The 18,844-nt window shown below is 44.5% G+C and overlaps 1 protein-coding gene across 7 annotated transcripts in view; it reads left to right on the top strand.

Annotated features, from left to right (window-relative positions):
• The window catches only part of ANKRD28 (ankyrin repeat domain 28), a 216,101-nt gene that overhangs the window by 119,739 nt on the left and 77,518 nt on the right, over positions 1-18,844 (top strand). For 5 of the 7 annotated variants that reach the window (XM_053262156.1, XM_053262157.1, XM_053262159.1 and 2 more), the window contains exons 4-9: positions 6,061-6,131; positions 11,180-11,218; positions 12,329-12,529; positions 13,959-14,046; positions 14,724-14,866; positions 16,207-16,419. In XM_053262156.1, coding sequence (XP_053118131.1) covers positions 6,061-6,131; positions 11,180-11,218; positions 12,329-12,529; positions 13,959-14,046; positions 14,724-14,866; positions 16,207-16,419 — 755 coding nt within the window. The remainder of the gene's footprint in view (positions 1-6,060; positions 6,132-11,179; positions 11,219-12,328; positions 12,530-13,958; positions 14,047-14,723; positions 14,867-16,206; positions 16,420-18,844) is intronic. The other 2 variants (XM_053262154.1, XM_053262158.1) reach the window with 1 other exon arrangement.

Genomic DNA, 18,844 nt, shown 5'->3' on the forward strand with positions numbered 1-18,844 from the left:
CAGAGGACCTTCTGCCTTAGTTTCCCTTCAGAGGCCAGAGCTTCTTTGTATTACAACCCTTTTATTCTTCTCATACCTTTTATTTGGGGTTTCTTTCTTACTTTCTGTCACCTCATTGTATCTTGGCCTTCCTTTTGCGTGTTCTTTTAATTCAGTACCATCCCTTTCACCCAGCTTCCCGTCCATTTTTCTCAGGAGCCTTAGGCAGTTTATGGCTGCCAGGCCCCGGTTTAAACTTTGCTCCTCTTGCTCTGCAAAGCTACTGGCCTCATATGGCCACGACCACTCGCTTACCTGCTTGGGAGAGGGGCACCACAGTGAACTGTGCCCTATTTGCAGGGCTTTCACAAGGCAGTCTATGGGGAACAGAGCTTCGTGCTTTAGAATACTTCTGTGGGAGAGAGCCCTGTCGGCATCTACAACCCAGCTATCTCCTACCACCTCTGAGTCATCCTGCACAAGCTGTGGGATGTCCTCATCCTGGGAACTCCCTCCTCCTCCCCGAGAGGCTTCAGAATTTGTGCCAGTCCCGAAGGAAGCTCAGTTGAGCATGGGACCGGTAGAGGAGTCGCTTCCGAACCTGAGGCCATCTTCCTCGGGTTCGAAAGCCTTGAAACAGCCACAGCCGATGGAGGAAGAAGGTGTAAAAAAGCACCACACATGCGTGCACACACACACACACACACACACAGCCTCCCATCCAGTCACCATTTCTGTGGCAACCTCCCCAATTTTACAGGAGGGGGAAGACTCAGAGGAGGAGCAATACAATCCCTGTGAGGGTGACACCTCTGGCTGGGAGCCCCTGGTGGCGCAGTGGTAAAACTGCCGCCCTGTAACCAGAAGTTTACAAGTTCGATCCTGACCAGGGGCTCAAGGTTGACTCAGCCTTCCATCCTTCCGAGGTCGGTAAAATGAGTACCCAGAATGTTGGGGGCAATATGCTAAATCATTGTAAACCGCTTAGAGAGCTTCGGCTATAAAGCGGTATATAAATGTAAGTGCTATTGCTGTTGCTATTGCTATTGCTAACATGACCCTGATAGTTCCGGTACCGAGTCTGACTGTTCTACTTGGTACCATGATTGGCAGCTGCACGTGGAAAGAGAGCACTCTTAAGTGCTGGGCTGCAGAGAGTCCATACTTCCATACAGATTGGCAGCCCTATTACTCCCCAGCTACAGCTACCACAATCCTCACCTAGAGTATATCCTTATGGAGCCCAGAATGTCACTTGACTTTAAAGGGAGATGCCTCTGCGGCTTGCAGGAGAGAGACTTGCGCAAAGGTAAAAGATACCCAGAGAGACATGACTCGTGCTCACGGTCCAGATGTCACTCTCCACATAATATGCCTGACATACCAAAATGAAAAATCAAAGAAGCAAAAAGGGGAAATCTAATAAGCATGCCCAACTCCAAGATAAGTTGGCACCTCAACCACCAATCAAGCCTGCCCCAAGTAAAGAGCAAACCACCCCTGTGAGCCCCCTAGATCCATGTTCAGGCTCTGATGGTGACGCTCTCCTCTGACAGGGACCCTGATGCACCGCCAGGATCTCAGGTACCTGCTGATGTCCTGGGTAGGGATAAACCCCACTCTCCAGAAGAATATAAAGCTTATTCGGAGCAGCTGCAACGTATGGTCTCCGCCTTGCGGCTGGAGACCCAGCAATTGAAACATGACACGGCTGACCCTTTTTTTGGACAGCTCAAGCTTCTGCCTTTGCTCCTGTTTCCTTACCACTTCTCCCAACTATCACTGAAGTGATCAGGGCTGCCTGATCCAAACCAGCATCTATCCAGCCTACATCTAAAAAACTGAAGAACTTCTACAGAGTCCATCAAGCAGATGCACCCTACCTGTTCTTGCACCCCAAGCCTAATTTTATTATAGTGGAATTGTCTCAGCAGGGTATGAAACAAAAGCTTTTATCAGCCTCTTCAGACCCAGATGAAAAGAAATTAGACTCCTTTGGAAAGCACATCTACACCGCAACAAGCCTTCAACTCCGCATATCTTACTACCAAGGCTGCATGGCCTGATATACGTACTTTGTTTCTGAAAAACCCAAACTATTTATATAGCAACTTCCAGCAGATAGGAAGGACACTGCCATGATGTTTCTGTCTGAAGGTCTACAAGTCACAAAGCAACAACTGCATGTGGCACAACATGAGGTGGACTTCAGTTCTTGTACCATGACTGCAGCTGTAGCTCTACGTCAATACACTTGGTTGAAATCCACCTCACTTGGCCATGAGGAAAAACTTTGTATTGAAGACCTTCCTTACGATGGAGGCAATCTGTTTGGGAAGGAGACAGATGATACATTGGAGAGAATTCGTAAGATCAAGACAACTTCAAAGTCTATGGGTATCTAAACCTGCCAGCATAAGTCAAACAAACAATGCCCGTGGACATCACAGTACGGCCAAAGGGCCACCTTCCTCCTGCCCATTCGCCATCAAGATCAGCAGAGGAACAGATACCACTAATACTGTTCCTTTCGTAAGCCATCTACTCCTGTGCCTAAGTCCACCCCAAGGTCTAAGCCGTCTTACACCAAGAGAGCTTGACACTCTGCCTGTCTCCAGGCTCCTCCCTTTTGAAAGCGCCTGGCAGGATATCACCATGGACCACTGGGTGCTCACCATCTTCCGGATGGGGTATGCCATCAAATTTCACACCCTCTCACCTTTTTCAGGGACACTGTACCCAACCTTACGTCAGGAGATCAACTCCCTACTCAGGAAAGATGCCATTCAGTGGATGTGCACTAATCTTGCAACAGGGTTTTTCTCGAGATACTTCACAATCTCGAAAAGGGATGGAGGGCTGACACACATTCTGGATCTGCAACCTCTACCTCTACATACATTCAAGGCATTGCTACATGACCACCCTTTCTCAGATTCTACAACTTCTACTGCACAACAAATGGTTCGCAGCTGTAGACTTACGGGATGCATACTTTCACATCTCGATCAGACCACAACACAGAAAATACCTCCGTTTCTGCATTGGCAAGGGGGTCTACCAGTACAAGGTAATCCCCTTTTGTAATCTGTGGGTAATCCCACAGCACCAAGAGTTTTCACCAAGTGCATGTCTGCAATCGTAGCACATCTCCACCAATAGGCTATTTGTTCAATCCCGTTTCTGGCTCTTGGAGGCACAGACCAAAGGGGACTTACTCTGTCACATGACTACGCTGGAGCCCTTGGACCGCCTGGGCCTATGTGTGAACTGGGAAAAGTCAAAGTTAACTCCCACAAGATCAGTAGAGTTTCTCAGAACTATCCTTGATTCCCAGGACATACTCACTGCCCTGCCCTTTCGGAGAGTGGCAGACAGAGCCATGACACACAAGATCTTTGCTTCCAAACACCACCCAGTGAAATCCATACAGAAGATGCTGGGATTCATGGCCTCTACCACCGGCATCTTGTGGCTGGCCCGGCTCCGTATTTGCCCGCTATAACAGTGGTTCCTGTCAGTCTTCAGCACCCAAGAGGATTGCTCAGGCTGAACATTGCTGATTCTGGATACCGTATAGAACTCTCTATGATGGAGAACTGTAACTGAAGAACTCTCTATGATGGAGAATCGGTCCCTAGAAGTAGATTCCAGGGACTGGAATCTACTAGAGGGCAGGCCCTTTGTGTACCTGCCCACTATGATAACAGTAACAATAGATGCCTCCAATTCAGGATGGGGTACCCACTGCGTCGATCACAGTGTATCAGGTCATTGGGACAAATACAAAGGCGACCTACATATCAACCACCTAGAATTGCTGGCTATCTGGAAGGTGATGAGGGCATTTCTTCCAATGTTAGGAGGCACCTCAGGGGTAATTATGATGGACAATACTACAGCTATGTAATACTTGAACTGTCAAGGGCGGACGCACTGCATTGTACCGCCTGGCTATGGATATTTGGCATTGGTGCCTCAAGCACCGCATTTGGCCCTCTGCCATGCACATCACTGGCAAGGAGAATGTCCTAGCAGACTCTCTGAGTTGAGCCAATCATGTGCGATTTCACAAATGGTCCCTGAACAGGCCAGTGGCCCTATCCCTGTTTGAGCGCTGGAGCCAGCTCTATATAGACCTGTTAGTCACAGCAGAGAACAAACAATGTGAACATTTTGGGAGCAGAGCAGGTCACGACCACGACTCTCTAGGAGATGCTTTCCTACTACCATGGAACACAGGCCTTCTCTACCTGTTTCCCCTGCTTCCGCTCATACCAGCAGTGTTATGGAAGATCAGGGAAGACTCGGCCAATTGCATCCTAATCGCTCTCTGGTGGCCCCGTCAAGCTTGGTTCACCACATTGCTGAACTTCTCTGGAGGTTAGTACATGAAGCTACCAAACTGTTAGGATCTTCTTACTTTGGAACACAGGTCAGCGTTTTACCCAGACATCCAGTCCCTTCACCTCATGACGTGGAGGATCACAGACAAGTAATTCAGGATCCAGCACTGTTGGGAGTCATATCAGGTGCCAGGAAGCCCTCAACACTATATTCTTATGCTGCAAAATGGAAACGTCCCACTGTTTTTGCTATCACCAAGGTTATTGACCCCAAGGAAGCCACCTTTGAGTTCATTATCTCTTATCTGTTCTATTTAAAGAGTTCAGACCTTTCTGTTCCCTCGTTAAAAGTTCACCTTGTGGCTATTGCAGCTAACACATCTCGAGTCCACATTTTTTTCGATAGACCCAGTTAAGAAGTTTTTTAGAGATTTACTCCACCTTTGTCCTCCAGCCCCTAGGCTAGCTCCCCGTGGGACCTGAAGTTGGTTCTTTCAGCCCTTATGTGCAAGCCCTTTGAACCTTTGGTCATGTGCTCCTTCAAGCTCTTGACTATCAAGACAGCTTTCCTCTTGGCAATAACATCTGCGAGACGTGTTTCAGAACTGCATGCTCTGCAGTTTGGTCCGCCACCATTCCTCTCTTCCAACAGGACAAGGTTCTGCTGAGGTTCAACACTAGGTACTTACCCAAGGTTGTATTACAATACGATGTATCCCAGGACATCTGTCTCCCAGTGTTCTTCCCTTTATCCTCCTTGAACGAGGAGCATTTTTGGCACACATTAGATGTTAAGCATAGTCTTTCCTTCTACCTGCATCGTACACATCCATTCCTGCAATCACACTCCCTATTTGTCCACTGTGCTGGTTCTAACAAAGAGAAACAAGTTTCTTCGCAAAGGCTATCTGCGTGTATTATTTCAGCAATTAAGCAAGTGTACATCTTGGCAACGAAATCGCCGCTGTGCTCCATTAGAGCACATTCTATGAAGGCTGTGGCTACCTCTACAGCATACCTTCATGGGATTCCCCTGGATGCCATTTGCAGAGCTGCGACCTGGAAAGGTTCATTGTCCTTTGTCCGCCATTACACCTTGGATACTAGGTCAAGGATGCATGCACAGTTTGGGACAGCAATCCTAGAGTCCATTCTTCCATAGATGCCCACTTCTCCCGCCATCCTGGTGAGTAGCTTGCTAATCTCCTTAGTGTGCAGGACAATAGGACCTCTACCAAGAAAGCCAGGTTGCTTACCTGTAACAATAGTTCTTGTAGTGGTCTATTGCCCTTCTTCATATGACCCTCCCTCCTCCCTGCTGTAGCAGTCAATTACCTGTTGTTGTTTTTTGTTGATTGTGGCAGTCAGAGACTGAGGGAGGTATGTGAGAGGGGAAGGATATGTTCTTATAGGTGCTGAGCTACCTCCAAAAGGCTCTAATAGCTCTAGAAGGTTTCCTGGGGTCTTGTCCATGCAGGCGCAGACATCCTTAGTGCGAAGAACAATGGAGCACTAAAAGAACTGCTGTTACAGGTAAGCAATATAACTTTTCTAAGTATTCTGAAATTGTGATGTAGTAGTATTGTTGTGTTTTGTGTTGCTTCATTAGGTGTATACTTTAAAAAAAAGAAGAAGTTTGATGAGATTGTTAGTTTGCTTTTCTGGTATTTCTCTCCTCCTCCCCCCCCCCACTTCATTCATTTGATTAGATTTTTGATTTCTCTCTTGTTTACAGGAGCTAGAGTTAATGCCAAAGACAGCAAATGGTTAACTCCTTTACACAGAGCTGTTGCATCATGTAGTGAGGTATGAATTTTTTAAAAAACCTATTCAGAATATTTTATTTGGAAATATTTAACTGTACAATCCTGTCCACAAGTTACACTGCCCAGAAGAGTATAGGATTGCTTAGAAATCCCTTATGCTGGTACAACTATGTTACATCAGCATAAATGACATTGATAGGACAGTGGAATTTTAAGATGGTCTTAGTGCATACATATCATTCTCATATATATATATATATATATATATATATATATATATATATCTTATAAGATATTTCTTACCTTAGAGAGAGCCTTCTTCTGCATGATCCCCACTGCACATAAAGGTCATCTGAGGTCCGTCTCCAGTTACCACCAGTTTGTCTGGTGGCGACTCAGAGGCAAGCCTTCTCTGTAGCTGCTCCTGGGCTATGGAATGCACTCCCAACAGAAATCCGTAATTTGAGTTCATTGCTGTCTTTCAGGAGAGCCCTTAAAACCTATCTGTTTGGCCTGGCCTTCTAGCGTTTTTAAACTGTTGTAAACTGTATTGTTTTTAAATGTTTGCCCTGGTTTTCCAGGGTTTTTAACTGTTTGAATGTTTAATTGGTTTTATTCTGTTTTTATAGTTTTGATTTTAATTGTTAACTGGTTTTAATTGGTTTTATTCTGTTTTAAACCACCCTGAGCCATTTTGGAAGGGCGGTATATAAATCGAATGAATGAATGAATGAATGAATGAATAAGGGATGTGCACAAACCTGTTTGGAGGCTCCTTTACGGGCCTCTGAACACAAGTTCAAACACCAGGCGGTTCGGAGGCTTGAAGGCAGGGATGGGGGATAACTTTAAGCGTCGGGAAGGGTGAACTTTTCCCCTGCCAGTGCTCAGTAAAGGCTCTGTTGGGGCAGCAGCATACCTCCCTGTTCCCTCTTTAGCCGGAAGTGCCGGATGCGCATGCACGCACCCAGCGTGCACGTGAGCAAGCATGACATGCGTGTCCGCATGTGCACTCGTCACTTCTGGCCAAAGAGGGAACGGGGCGGCAGGGAGGTATGCTGCCACCCCAGTGGAGGCTTTACTAATGGAGTGCTGGTGGGAAATAAGTGGAGGAAGGGGTAAGTGCGTGTTTCCCCCACCCTTAAAGTTATCCCCTCCCTGCCTTTGAACTTCCTTCGCCCGGTTTTATATATTTTTATATTTCCATGTGTAGATCACTTTTTATAAAGACAAATGTCCTCAAAGCAGACCACAATAAAATCATAATACACTTGCATAAAATAACAGATTTCTCTAATAAGAAGTCATTTTGGTTCTCAAAATCTGGCAGAATAAAAGTATATTTGCAGATCTAAAGGTCTGTGTGAAGTGAATAATGGAGGGAAAATTCCAGTTATAATTGCCAACTACAATAACACAAAAACACTATTTTTAATGGAAATTACTCTTACTTTATTAGCATTGGAATACATATGGAAAAAGGCATTCTCCCCAGTATCATGGAAGAGAGTGTTGAAACTTAAAACGAGAATCTTGAATTTAGTCTAGAAACAAACTAGTAATCACAGAGGGTGAGTGTTACATTATCTCTGTGGCTTCCTCATTCTGGACCAGCTGAAGCTTCTGAACTGTCTCCAAAGGCAGCCCATATAAAACACGGTAATGTACCGGAACTAGCATGACAGTGGCCTTGTTGTTCTGGTTCAAAAAAGGAGCACAGGTGGAGCTTCAGCCACTACCAGTAAAAAGCAGTCCTTCCAGTAGCTGACTCCTGGACATCCAGAAGTCGTGCAGGATCCTGGGATGCTTTAAGCTAATAAGTTGATATCTGAGAGGGAGTGTGACAGGCATCTCTCTCAAATTCAGGTTAAAGGCCTTACTGTTAGCATCTCTTGTCTCGTCTGGATTGAACTTCAAATTCTTCTCCCTCATTTAGCCTGTTACTGATCTCTGGAAGTCATGTACAGTATGCTGCCACACTTGAGGCTGAAGAAAAAGGAGAAATAGAACTGGGTGTCATTGGCATAATGACACTGTGCTCCAAATTTCTGGAGGATTTCACATAGTAGTTTAATATAGATAGTAGGCTCCTATAAGAAAGTTCACCTGGACAAAAGCAGTAGGCAGTTATGGGGGAATAAAACTGCTTTAAACACTGTATTACACTCCTGTGAAGAAGGCACTGTGGTTGTTATGTAAATCCAATGAAAGGTCCAGATGATTAACAGGATCAGCCTTCCCAATCTCTCTCTCAGTAGGGGTTAGGAATGTGCATGTAGTTCCCAACCAAAGGTCACTGGGGCTGAGGATTGTGAGAGTTGAAGTCCAATAACATCTGAGGACCCAACGTTGAGAATCCCTGCCCTAGAGCATCCTGAACCTTGGATGAAAACTAGACTGAAATTAGTTTAGATGAACTGTTTAAGAATGGCTGGAGTGGATAAGCCTCTAGGGGTGGGTCCGGACCGGTCCGGAGGCCATTGTAAAGGCCTCCAGACCGTCCGGACTGGTTCGGACCTGTCCGGTCCGGGTGGAGGGGTTCCCCTTAAGGGCGGGGAGGGTTTACTTACCACTCCCACCGCTTTGCTCCCTCCAGCGCCCGTAGTTATTGTAGGAATTGGGGCGGCAGGATACATCCCCGCCGCCCCTTCTTGCTCTGCTATTCAAAAGGAGAGAACAAGCCTTCTGCGCACGCGGTGCGGCGCGCGAACTTCACCGAAACGACGGGTAGACCGGGCCTCCGACCGCCAGAGGCCCGGTCTACCCACCGGGACGAGGCCGGGTAGAGGCTCTACCCTCCCCGCCCTTAAAGGGACCCCCTCCACAGTGCCGGACTGCAGCTGTGTGGTTCCATGCACACCCCTATAAGCCTCTTCCTGTTTCATTACCTTAATTTAAAAAGGAACATTGGAACCAGGTCTATAATTTCCCAACAGGAGGAGATGAGGGTGGGAATGAGGGAGTTTTCAGCTGTGGTATTACAATTGCTTCTTTTATAATGACTGGCATCATTTGTCACTTCTGCCTTCAAAGTTGTACTGATTAATTAGCAACTAGCTGACTTCGCACAGAGCATCTGTGCTCTAGTTGGGCCCAGCTGTGCCACACACACACACCCCACGCCAGCATGCCCGGCTTTCTGGCTGGCTGACCAGCAACTCCCCCCGCTGTCACCTGCTTCTCACCCCCCTCCCCACTTTCTCTCCCCTCTTCCCAGTGGCCAGGCTAGGGTCTGCCACCTCCACCTCCTCTTCACTCCGGCGGGAGGGCCAGGGCCATGCTGTCCTACCTCCTCCTTCCAGCGGCCTTCGCCTGCCCGCCAGCCTCCTCCTCAGGGCGGCGGGGCTGTGCCTGCCGGCAGTACACCTCCTCAGGAGGAGGTGTTGCGAGATGTTGCCATGCATCCCAGACCGTTTTTGAGTATTAATTATATAGATAGATAGTAACCAATTCAGTCTCTTCTAAGAAATCTTCACTAGCCATAATTGACATAAATTGAGCAGTTATGTTAGGGCAACAGTCCCAAGAACTTTGTCCACATTCTCAGGTGTAAATAACTGAACTCATCCAATTCAAGACAAGGGGAAACTCTGTGCACCTGTGCTGTAAATTCAGTATCCAGAATAGAATTGCCAGTAAATCCCTTATGCTAGTGTAACTACAGGTCACATTAGCATAATGACATTATTATGACAGTGGACATTTGAGCTGGAACAGATGTGAGCAATGTTATCTGAAGGAGTACTGTTAGAATGTGGTTTTGAGGACTCCAACAAGGATGGCAGCTAGATTGCTGTAGTTCTCTTGCCCTTCAGAAAAGCTCTGCTGAATAAACTGAGTGGACATGGTGGTGGTGAAGAGGAATCTTTTGGCTGCTTTCAGTGTCACAGAGTAGGCCTTCAAAAGTTTGTCACATATATATCACACAAGTGCACCAGGTTTGAAGAGTTCACAACACATTGTCCTCCATTTGTGCTCAAGCCAGAACCTGAGCTACTTTAATCTCTGTTCTTCTCTTGTGTGGCATGGAATGCTGGCCGGTGCCATGCGGGCTTGTTCTGAGTAAGCTCCAAAAGTGGGGAGTTTAAACTTACATTAAGTCTTAATCACAATATACATTATGTTGGCCATCTCATACCTGATAACATCACAAAGTATAAATGTTTTATTTCAGAGCAATATGGCATTAAAAAAGAGCAAACTGATTAGTGAAAACTTAAAAGGCTCCTTGGGAGCAAGAGTCTGAGTAGGAAGCTGGAAGGAGTGAGTGAGTGGTTGGACTCCTTAGTTCCTGAATATCACTGGCTACTCTCTCAATTTGGTTTCTTTCCCATATACAGTTAACAGAAGATATATTACCCTTCCCTACATTGCCATGTTAGTGATGCATATCCTCCTAACGATGAGTACCTAGGAGAGAATAAATCTTGCATATTTAGAACAGAAAGCAGAAAAATAAACTTAATATCGTCAGAAATATTACTATTCCATGAGTTTACAAGTAGTTATTTCAAACAACACGTAGTGCTATTTCAGTCAGCTCTGAAGAGTTGCTTGCATGCATTTTTAGCCTACTTTCCAGTATGTATGTATGTATGTATGTAATATTCAGTTTCTATACCGCCCTTCCAAAAATGGCTCAGGGTGATTTGCACAGAGAAATAATCAATAAATAAGATGGATCCCTGTCCCCAAAGGGTTCACAATCTAAAGAGAAACACAAGATAAACACCAGCAACAGTCTCTGGAAGTACTATGCTGGGGGTGGATAGGGCATTCCATCTGTGTGTCCTTCTCCCCCACTCCCCACCCAAGACAATCAACTTCACATTGCAGGACCAGTATGAGATGCAAAAGAAGAGACCAAAGTCCCACAGTGCTGTAAAATTTGTTTATTGAAGCCCAACGTGTATCGGCCAAAGCTGCCTTCAGGGGCAAACTAGGACACATAATAAAATATTATGAATGTTTAAAATATGCAGACACTGAATTCTTGAAAAACAACAATGGAACAACCTAGTATAAAAACTAGGCGGTATATAAATTCAATCAATCAATCAATTCATTATACACTTATATATTTTTCAGTGGAATCCTGTCACAAAAAACCCACTTCTTCAAAAACAGGTAAAAACCTGAGGAATAATTTAAAACAGAAGCTTGGTTTTACAAAAACAATATTTCCAAAAACAACAATTCTGAATAACAGCATAGAGATACTTAGTCCTTAGACTAGCCAAATCTCCTGAAGCAGACTTACTGCTGTTTTCTTCCCATGAACTTATCCCATGTTTCATTTCAACAACAAATTTATACCCTTCAACCAAATTTGGTATAGAATAGTGAGTGACACACAGGGACACCTCAATGGCATGGATTGTGATGATCTCATTCAGCCCAGTTCAAGATGGTGGATGCGTGAACATTTGAGGCGCAATGGGACTAACTTGTGAACCACCTAACTGCATTGAACGAAATTTGCTACAGGTGTAGGGACATATAGGGATGGCTCAAGGGCGTAGTTTGTAATGTCATTCACCCTCATTCAAGATGGCAGACACATGAACATATGAGCTGCAATTGGAAACCGATTTGGATCAAATTTGGTACAGTTGTAAGGACACATAGAGACACCTGAAATGTTCATGAACGTTTGAGGCACATGTGGGCTAACTTGTGAACTGCCTAACCAATTTGGACTAAATTTAGTCCAGTTGTAGGGCTATTGAAAGGAAAATAGGCAGATTAGTTCTTACTAGAACAACTTGTAAATATTAAGAGATGATTCAAATGGACAGCTTGTTTTTAGTGGCTGCCCAGGGATAACTCCACATCACCCCGTGCCCTTGCGGGGTGAACTTGCTTAGACAGAGATTGGATAAGCAGCTGAAACCTCTAGATTAAACAAACACAAACAAACAAACAAACACAAGTGTTGTCTGACCTGCGTTGCTGTAAAGCAGAAGAAGAAAAATGGAGGGGCAGTTGAATGGAAATAGTCTTGGTTCATCCTCTGATGCTGTAAAGGACTTCAGTAAGTTGTTCAGTATATCTCATGGTTTGGGATAATTCATATAGTATTTAGAACTTCTTTATTTTTGTCAGATGGAAGACTGTGCTCAAGTGATAGAATATGGATGCAGATTTTAAAGGAAAAGAACAAGAAAATCCTCAAGAGAGCAGAACTGAGGGATACTCTAATACTTTTAGTGTATTGAATGTGTCTTGTTTTTTTAGGATGCTGTGCAGGTGTTGTTGAAGCATTCTGCAGATGTTAATGCTCGTGACAAAAACTGGCAAACACCCCTACACATAGCAGCTGCAAATAAAGCTGTCAAGTGTGCAGAAGCCTTGGTGCCACTTCTCAGTAATGTAAATGTGTCAGACCGAGCTGGTAGAACAGCATTACATCATGCAGCCTTCAGTGGACATGTTGAGGTATAAATGACTTCTAGTTTTCAGTTCTCTACACCAGTTGTCTCTCCACAAATAGTTGTTTGTTTTCTAATCTTATTGCTACATACAAAAGAAATGGTATTAGCAACTTACTTTATATACTGTATTTTTGCAACATGTCTTAAAGAAATAATGTGGTTAATATTTTAGACATTTTCCTTTCTACTTGAAATTGTGATTACAGGAGAACCTTGTTAATTGCAGACTCGGCATCCACTGTTTCACGTATCGGCAGTTGGGTAATTACCACCTAACCTTGGTATATGTGAAAAAAATAGGCATATAAGAGGTTAAGACTCTCATATCTGCAGGTCAGGGATGGGTGGAAATGGCCTCCGAGGTCATTTCTGCCCACCATTTTGAGGACAGGAGCCATTTTCTGCCTTCTTTTTGTTAAAAAAAGAAAGGAAAAATTTTTCATGAAAAACCCACGATTTTTTAAAATTTTGCTGGGCATTGCTGGACAGCTAGGGACACATAGAACACAATAGGGTAGCCCCGATTTCCTCCACTTTCAGGACATTTTTCATCCCATTTTTGCCAGCTCCTTTGCACCGTTTTCACCAGCCCTTTTACCCTGCTGCTTCAAGAACCTAATCCCCCAATTCCCATTGCCCTAATGCCTCGTTACCTGCAGTTTCAATATCTGCCCACTCCTCCCCCCCCCATGAAATGGACCACCCATGAATAACAGGATTATCTCCTGTACTGGCTAATTACAAGACACATACACTTTAGTTGTATTCTGATTAAAGCAGTTCAATTCAGTTCATCCAGGGGTACAAAGAACCCTTTCAAAGAACCCGGGCCCCCCAGCTCCATACCTCTCTATTTTCTTCATTAGCTCCCTCACTCCCAATGGCCACCAGGGAGACGGGCGAACATGGGGCCCCTCTCCCCTAGCTACACTCCTAAGTTCATCATTTTACTGTGACTGTAGTGAAATATTAATAGATAATGACAAACTGTAGGCTCAGCCCACAGCCACTGAAATTGATGTCAGATTTCAAGATTTTGATTACACCCCTTGTTTTTACTCTCTTTTCATGTTTGCAGAATTTATAACACTGGCTTTTAACAAATGTTTTAATACATTTAAAATGGTGTTCTGAAATGTTTAGCATTTTGTTAGATGAACAATGAAATACAGCTGCCCAAAGCAGCTGCTTATTAGTATTAAAAACATTTGTATACCACTTTTCAGCAAAATTGTTCTCAAAATGTTTTACATAGCAAAGGTATGAGAAAATAGTTCTCCATTTGTGTTCTCCCGTGAAGTGGGTGGTGGGAAGAGATGCTTTAAAAAGCTTAAATGCTATACAGATGTTGAGAGGATTCTTAAGCTTTAATTATACTGTAATTTTATATAAATATTACTATTTATTGAGCAGTCTCACTCCATTCATTCTAGATGGTCAGTTTATTATTATCTAGAGGTGCCAATATTAATGCCTTTGACAAGAAAGACAGACGAGCTATCCACTGGGCAGCCTATATGGGTATGTTCAGGAACTTAATGTTTCATTTTCCCCTTCTTTTTTCAAACTTGTTGCCTCTAATTTTATGTTCAGTGTATACTTCTCTGTGTTCCTGGCCCCTTCTTGCTTGTGATCTCATGACAGGCTACTAGTCATGTACAGTATTTTGTTATGCTTAATTAAAGTGCCCTTTTCTGCTTCTGGGAGAGATTGTTACTGTTCCCTTAATTTTGAAACACATCTATCATGTTTGTCATGGCTCTTTCGCTTGTAAAAGCTCACCTAGTAGTGACTAAACATAAATTAAATTATGTAAAAGAGAAAATCCATTTTAATCATTTAGGGCTCTCCACTAACTAAAGATGTCTTAATTGATTGGTTGTTTGCCTCTTAGCCAATTGTAAATGAGTAAGTATTCAGTTATATTTAAATCTAGTTACCCTTCTGAGATGTTGAAAGGAGTGTGAGAACTTATTATTTAATAAACAAGAGCCAGCATTCATTGTTAAAAGGAAGGACATTTAATTTTTTCTTTCCCTGTTAACACTACTCCAGAACCAAAATAGCCTCTGTAAATAAATGTGACCTTAACTCAGCCCCAAATGACTGATAAAAGTTTATTAATATATTCTAAAGCTTTGGTTGATCAGTCTACCATAAAAGCTGATGGCACTAAAAAAAAACCTTTTTTATTTTAGGTCATATTGATGTAGTGAAACTTCTTGTAGCTAATGGAGCTGAAGTGACCTGTAAGGACAAGAAATCATATACACCTCTGCATGCTGCAGCTTCTAGTGGAATGATTAGTGTAGTCAAGTATCTTCTGGATCTTGGAGTTGATGTGAGTAAAATATGATTATGAATTGCTTCTCACTATTTCATATAATATAACATGAAGACACTTCTTCAAGAATTGTAGTATTGGCATAATATATGTTTCAGAAGGAAGTTTCTCCAATAGCCAGTTTTCATGTAAACCAAGTTTATTTCTCAAAGCTTTCCAAGTTAAAGACTTATGATAAGGTTGCAGTTAGTTGAATTCTTCTCCCCTTTAATTTTAAGTTAAGTATGGAGATTAAAAAGTAATATTTTACCACAGGTTTTGCATATGAACTTAGATAAGCATGTGACTGGTATTGTGGTCTTCATTATTATGCTTGCAGACTTCAAAATGTATTTATTGAAGCCTCTTAACATTTTGGGGATCTTTTTTTTTTTTTTGGCCTTCATAGCCATAAATACAACATAACTATAAAGCATAGAACATTTTACAAAATTAATTCATTTGGGAGAATACGAAGTTAGAAAAGTGAAGTGCTCTAACAAAATGCACATCAGTGTCTCATAGGAGATCTGTCATTAAAACAATTTTTTAAAATTAATTTCAAAGCAAGAGGTGGTTGTCTTCAGTCTTTTTTCTAATTTTAGAGTACTTTTCTCAATCATAATTCAGTATTCAGTTGAGTGCTCAATGTTTCTGATACCCCAAATTGTACAAAGGTATTCATTTGTATAGCATCTTCAACAGCACCATACAAAAATAACTAAGAATGATAGTCTCAGCTTTAAGCTTTACAATATCTAACTATAAAACTGGTGAACAAGAAAGATGAAGAAAACACAGAGGAAAAGAGCCAAATTATCATGATAGTGGCTTTTATTTTCTATGCTTTTATGGTCTTACATATATTAATGGTTTTAGAAGTATCCTGGTATTCTTCAGGTCTCAGGATGCATGCTCCCCCCGCCCTTTCTTTCTTTTTTTTAACTATTAAAAAAACACCCCTCAAGCTTTTGAATTTGAATTTTATTTTCAGAAGCTAACTTATATAGAGTCAGATAATTGGTCCATCTAGCTCAGTACAGTCTGCTTGAGCTGAAAGTGGCCTTTCCCAGTTGTGTTTATTTGAGATATTTTAACTGGAGTTACTAGGGATTAAGCCTGTAACTTCTGCCTGCAAACACGTATATTATTGCACTGAGCTATGGCCTCTTCCCTGAGCAATCTGATTCTACTACTTTGTGTTCAGATCAAAATAATAAACGTCATTTTTGTCAAATGGATATCATGATTCATAAAAAAACATTCTGTTGTGTATTTATTCTATTTGTGATGGGTTAAAGGCATTATAAGAACTTATTCAAATTTGTGTTACTATTCATGATATCTTTCCTCAACAGATGAATGAGCCAAATGCATATGGAAATACGCCTCTTCATGTTGCTTGTTTCAATGGACAAGATGTTGTAGTAAATGAACTTATAGACTGTGGTGCTAATGTAAATCAAATGAATGAGAAGGGATTTACACCTTTACACTTTGCTGCTGCATCAACCCATGGTGCATTATGTTTAGAGCTTTTGGTTTCTAATGGCGCAGATGTGAATATGAAGGTAAAATGAACTGAAAGGTGAATTTTAAACACTGTAATGATATTTATGGATTTTATTTTCTTGACATTATCAGTCTAAATATCACCTTAAAATATGATAGAAAATAAAGCACACTCTTAATATTCAACAATGTGTATCTTAATAAATTTTATTGTGCAGGCAGATTGAATCATGCTGGTTCATTGATTCTCAGATTGTTCTGTGAACCTCTGGTAGTCCAGGAAGATGTGTGACCAGAAAGAGAGACTAAAGGGGAGACAAGCAATCCAGAGGGCTTTTGACTGATAAATTACCTGAAATAATGTTATACAACTATGAACATTTTAAAATATGTATCTGAGAATATTGCTCTAATTAACTAACAAACATTCATAATGCAAGAGTATTCACTGAAGCTAAATTGCCATTTTCCCTGGGGAAAGGGTTGTCACTCCTTAAATATTGTTTGACAGACAAGCAAGACAAGAGAGGTCTAGTTATGCTCTGAATGTTCAGTAGACATACAGAAGTTTAGGACAAACCTAAAATGTCTGGGCAGTACATCAACCATCATTTTGTCACACAGCACATAATCCCATTCTCCCTATTTGTCATCTTTTAGTGGTCCAGGACTCTGGGGTGCTCTCCTCTCATGTGCTAGGAGGCAGATTTTTTGGGGAAAGGGCTTGATCAGATGTGAACTAAGAACAGAGGTGCACCTAGGTCATTTTGGAGCCTGGACCTAAAGGCCTTTGGTGGCCCCCCCTCCCCTGCAAATTGAGCATCATCATGCTCAGCCAGGCGACCACACCATCTGGGTCAGACCAAAGAGGAATTGGGGGGACCCAGGGGCTGAGGAGGCCCTGGACTTCGGCCCTGAAGTCCAAGGGTAAGAGGATCTCTGGGCAACACATTATTTGGTCACACAAGTAGAACATAATTCCATTCATATTCTCTGCAGTGGAGAATATCATAATATATATGAACTAGCCAATGCCGCAAAGAGCATCTGTGCGCTCTTTGGGGCCGGCGGTTACCTCTTTTCCCCCACCTTCTGCCCAGTCTCCGCTTCCGGGCCCAGCAGCGTCTCTTCCCCACCGCCACTGCCCCCACACTTTCTCCCCTCCTGGGCCTTGCCTCCATGGGCGGGCCAAGCCTGCCACCGCCTCTGGCCTACGCAACCAGGCCTGCCGCCACATCTGTGTGCTCTTTGGAGTCGGCTGTTCCCCACTCCCTCCTGCCCTACTCTCTTGCCCCCCTTCCCCTCCTTCCTGCCCTACACTCTCACTCTCCTTCTCCCCTCTTGCCCCCCCTCTCTTGCCCTCCCTCCCCCTCCCGCCCTCCCTCCCTCTTCCTCCTGCCATCCCTCCCCCTCTCTCCTGCCCCAGTCTCTCTTGCCTTCCCTCCCCCTCCCCTCCCCCCACCCACACTGAGCATTTTACCTTACCTCACTCTCACCTCAAAGAGCACACAGATGCAGGTGCGCCTCCTCCAAGGCCGGGCCCGCCGCATTGCCTTCATGGCCGCCTGGCGGCAAATTCTCCTGGGTGTGCTAGCCAATCAGGTGCCTCCACTGCCCAGCCAATCAGCTGGGCGGCCGAGACGCACATTTGAAGGCACACCCAGGAGAAATATATATATACTAGCTGAACCCGCACAGAGCATCTGTGTGGTAGTTCACTTCCTTTTTGGAGTTATTTGGGAGAATTTGTTTGGCTGGTCCTCCCACAGCTCTCTCACCCGCTCTGTCCCCCCCAAAACAGCTCTCTTGCTCGCTCTGCTCCCCACCACACTGCGTCTCTTGCTCGCTCTGTCTCTCCCCCCCGCGTGCCGCTCTCGCTCACGCTGTTGCTCCCTCGCGCGCCTCTCTTGCTCCCCCACACGCTTCCCTCCTGCCCCACTCTCTCCTGCCCTCCCTCCTCCCCCTCCCCCACTCTCTCTTGCCCTCCCCCTCCCCGCACTGAGTTCTTTACCTCTGCTGCCATAGGCCTTACCCGGTGGCGGGTGGCAGCAAAGGGCCCCGCCTCCGCCGCTCCTCCTCCCAGGTGGCGAACAGGGAAGTTTCGCCGCCCGGTTCCCTCCCACCCTGGCCTCCCACGGGCACCTTGTCTCCATGGGCAAGCTGGCCTCCGTGGCCTGCCGCCTGGCTTCCACAGGCAAGCCGGGCCCACTGCTGCCTGGTCTCTGCGGGTGGGCCGGGTCCGCCACCTGGCAGGCCCGCCGCTGGGCCAAGTACCGGCTCCGCGGCCCACCATTTGCCTCCGCAGTACACTCCCCCCAAGCCTTCTGCCCCAGTCCGCTCTCCCCCCAAGCCTTCTGCCCCAGTCCGCTCTCCCCCCAAGCCTTCTGCCCCAGTCCGCTCTCCCCCCATGCCTTCTGCCCCAGTTCCCTCCCCCCCAGCCTTCTGCCCCAGTTCCCTCCCCCCCAGCCTTCTGCCCCAGCTTGC

This window comes from Hemicordylus capensis, chromosome 6 (assembly GCF_027244095.1).
Source record: "Hemicordylus capensis ecotype Gifberg chromosome 6, rHemCap1.1.pri, whole genome shotgun sequence".
In the NCBI taxonomy this organism is placed as follows: domain Eukaryota; kingdom Metazoa; phylum Chordata; class Lepidosauria; order Squamata; family Cordylidae; genus Hemicordylus; species Hemicordylus capensis.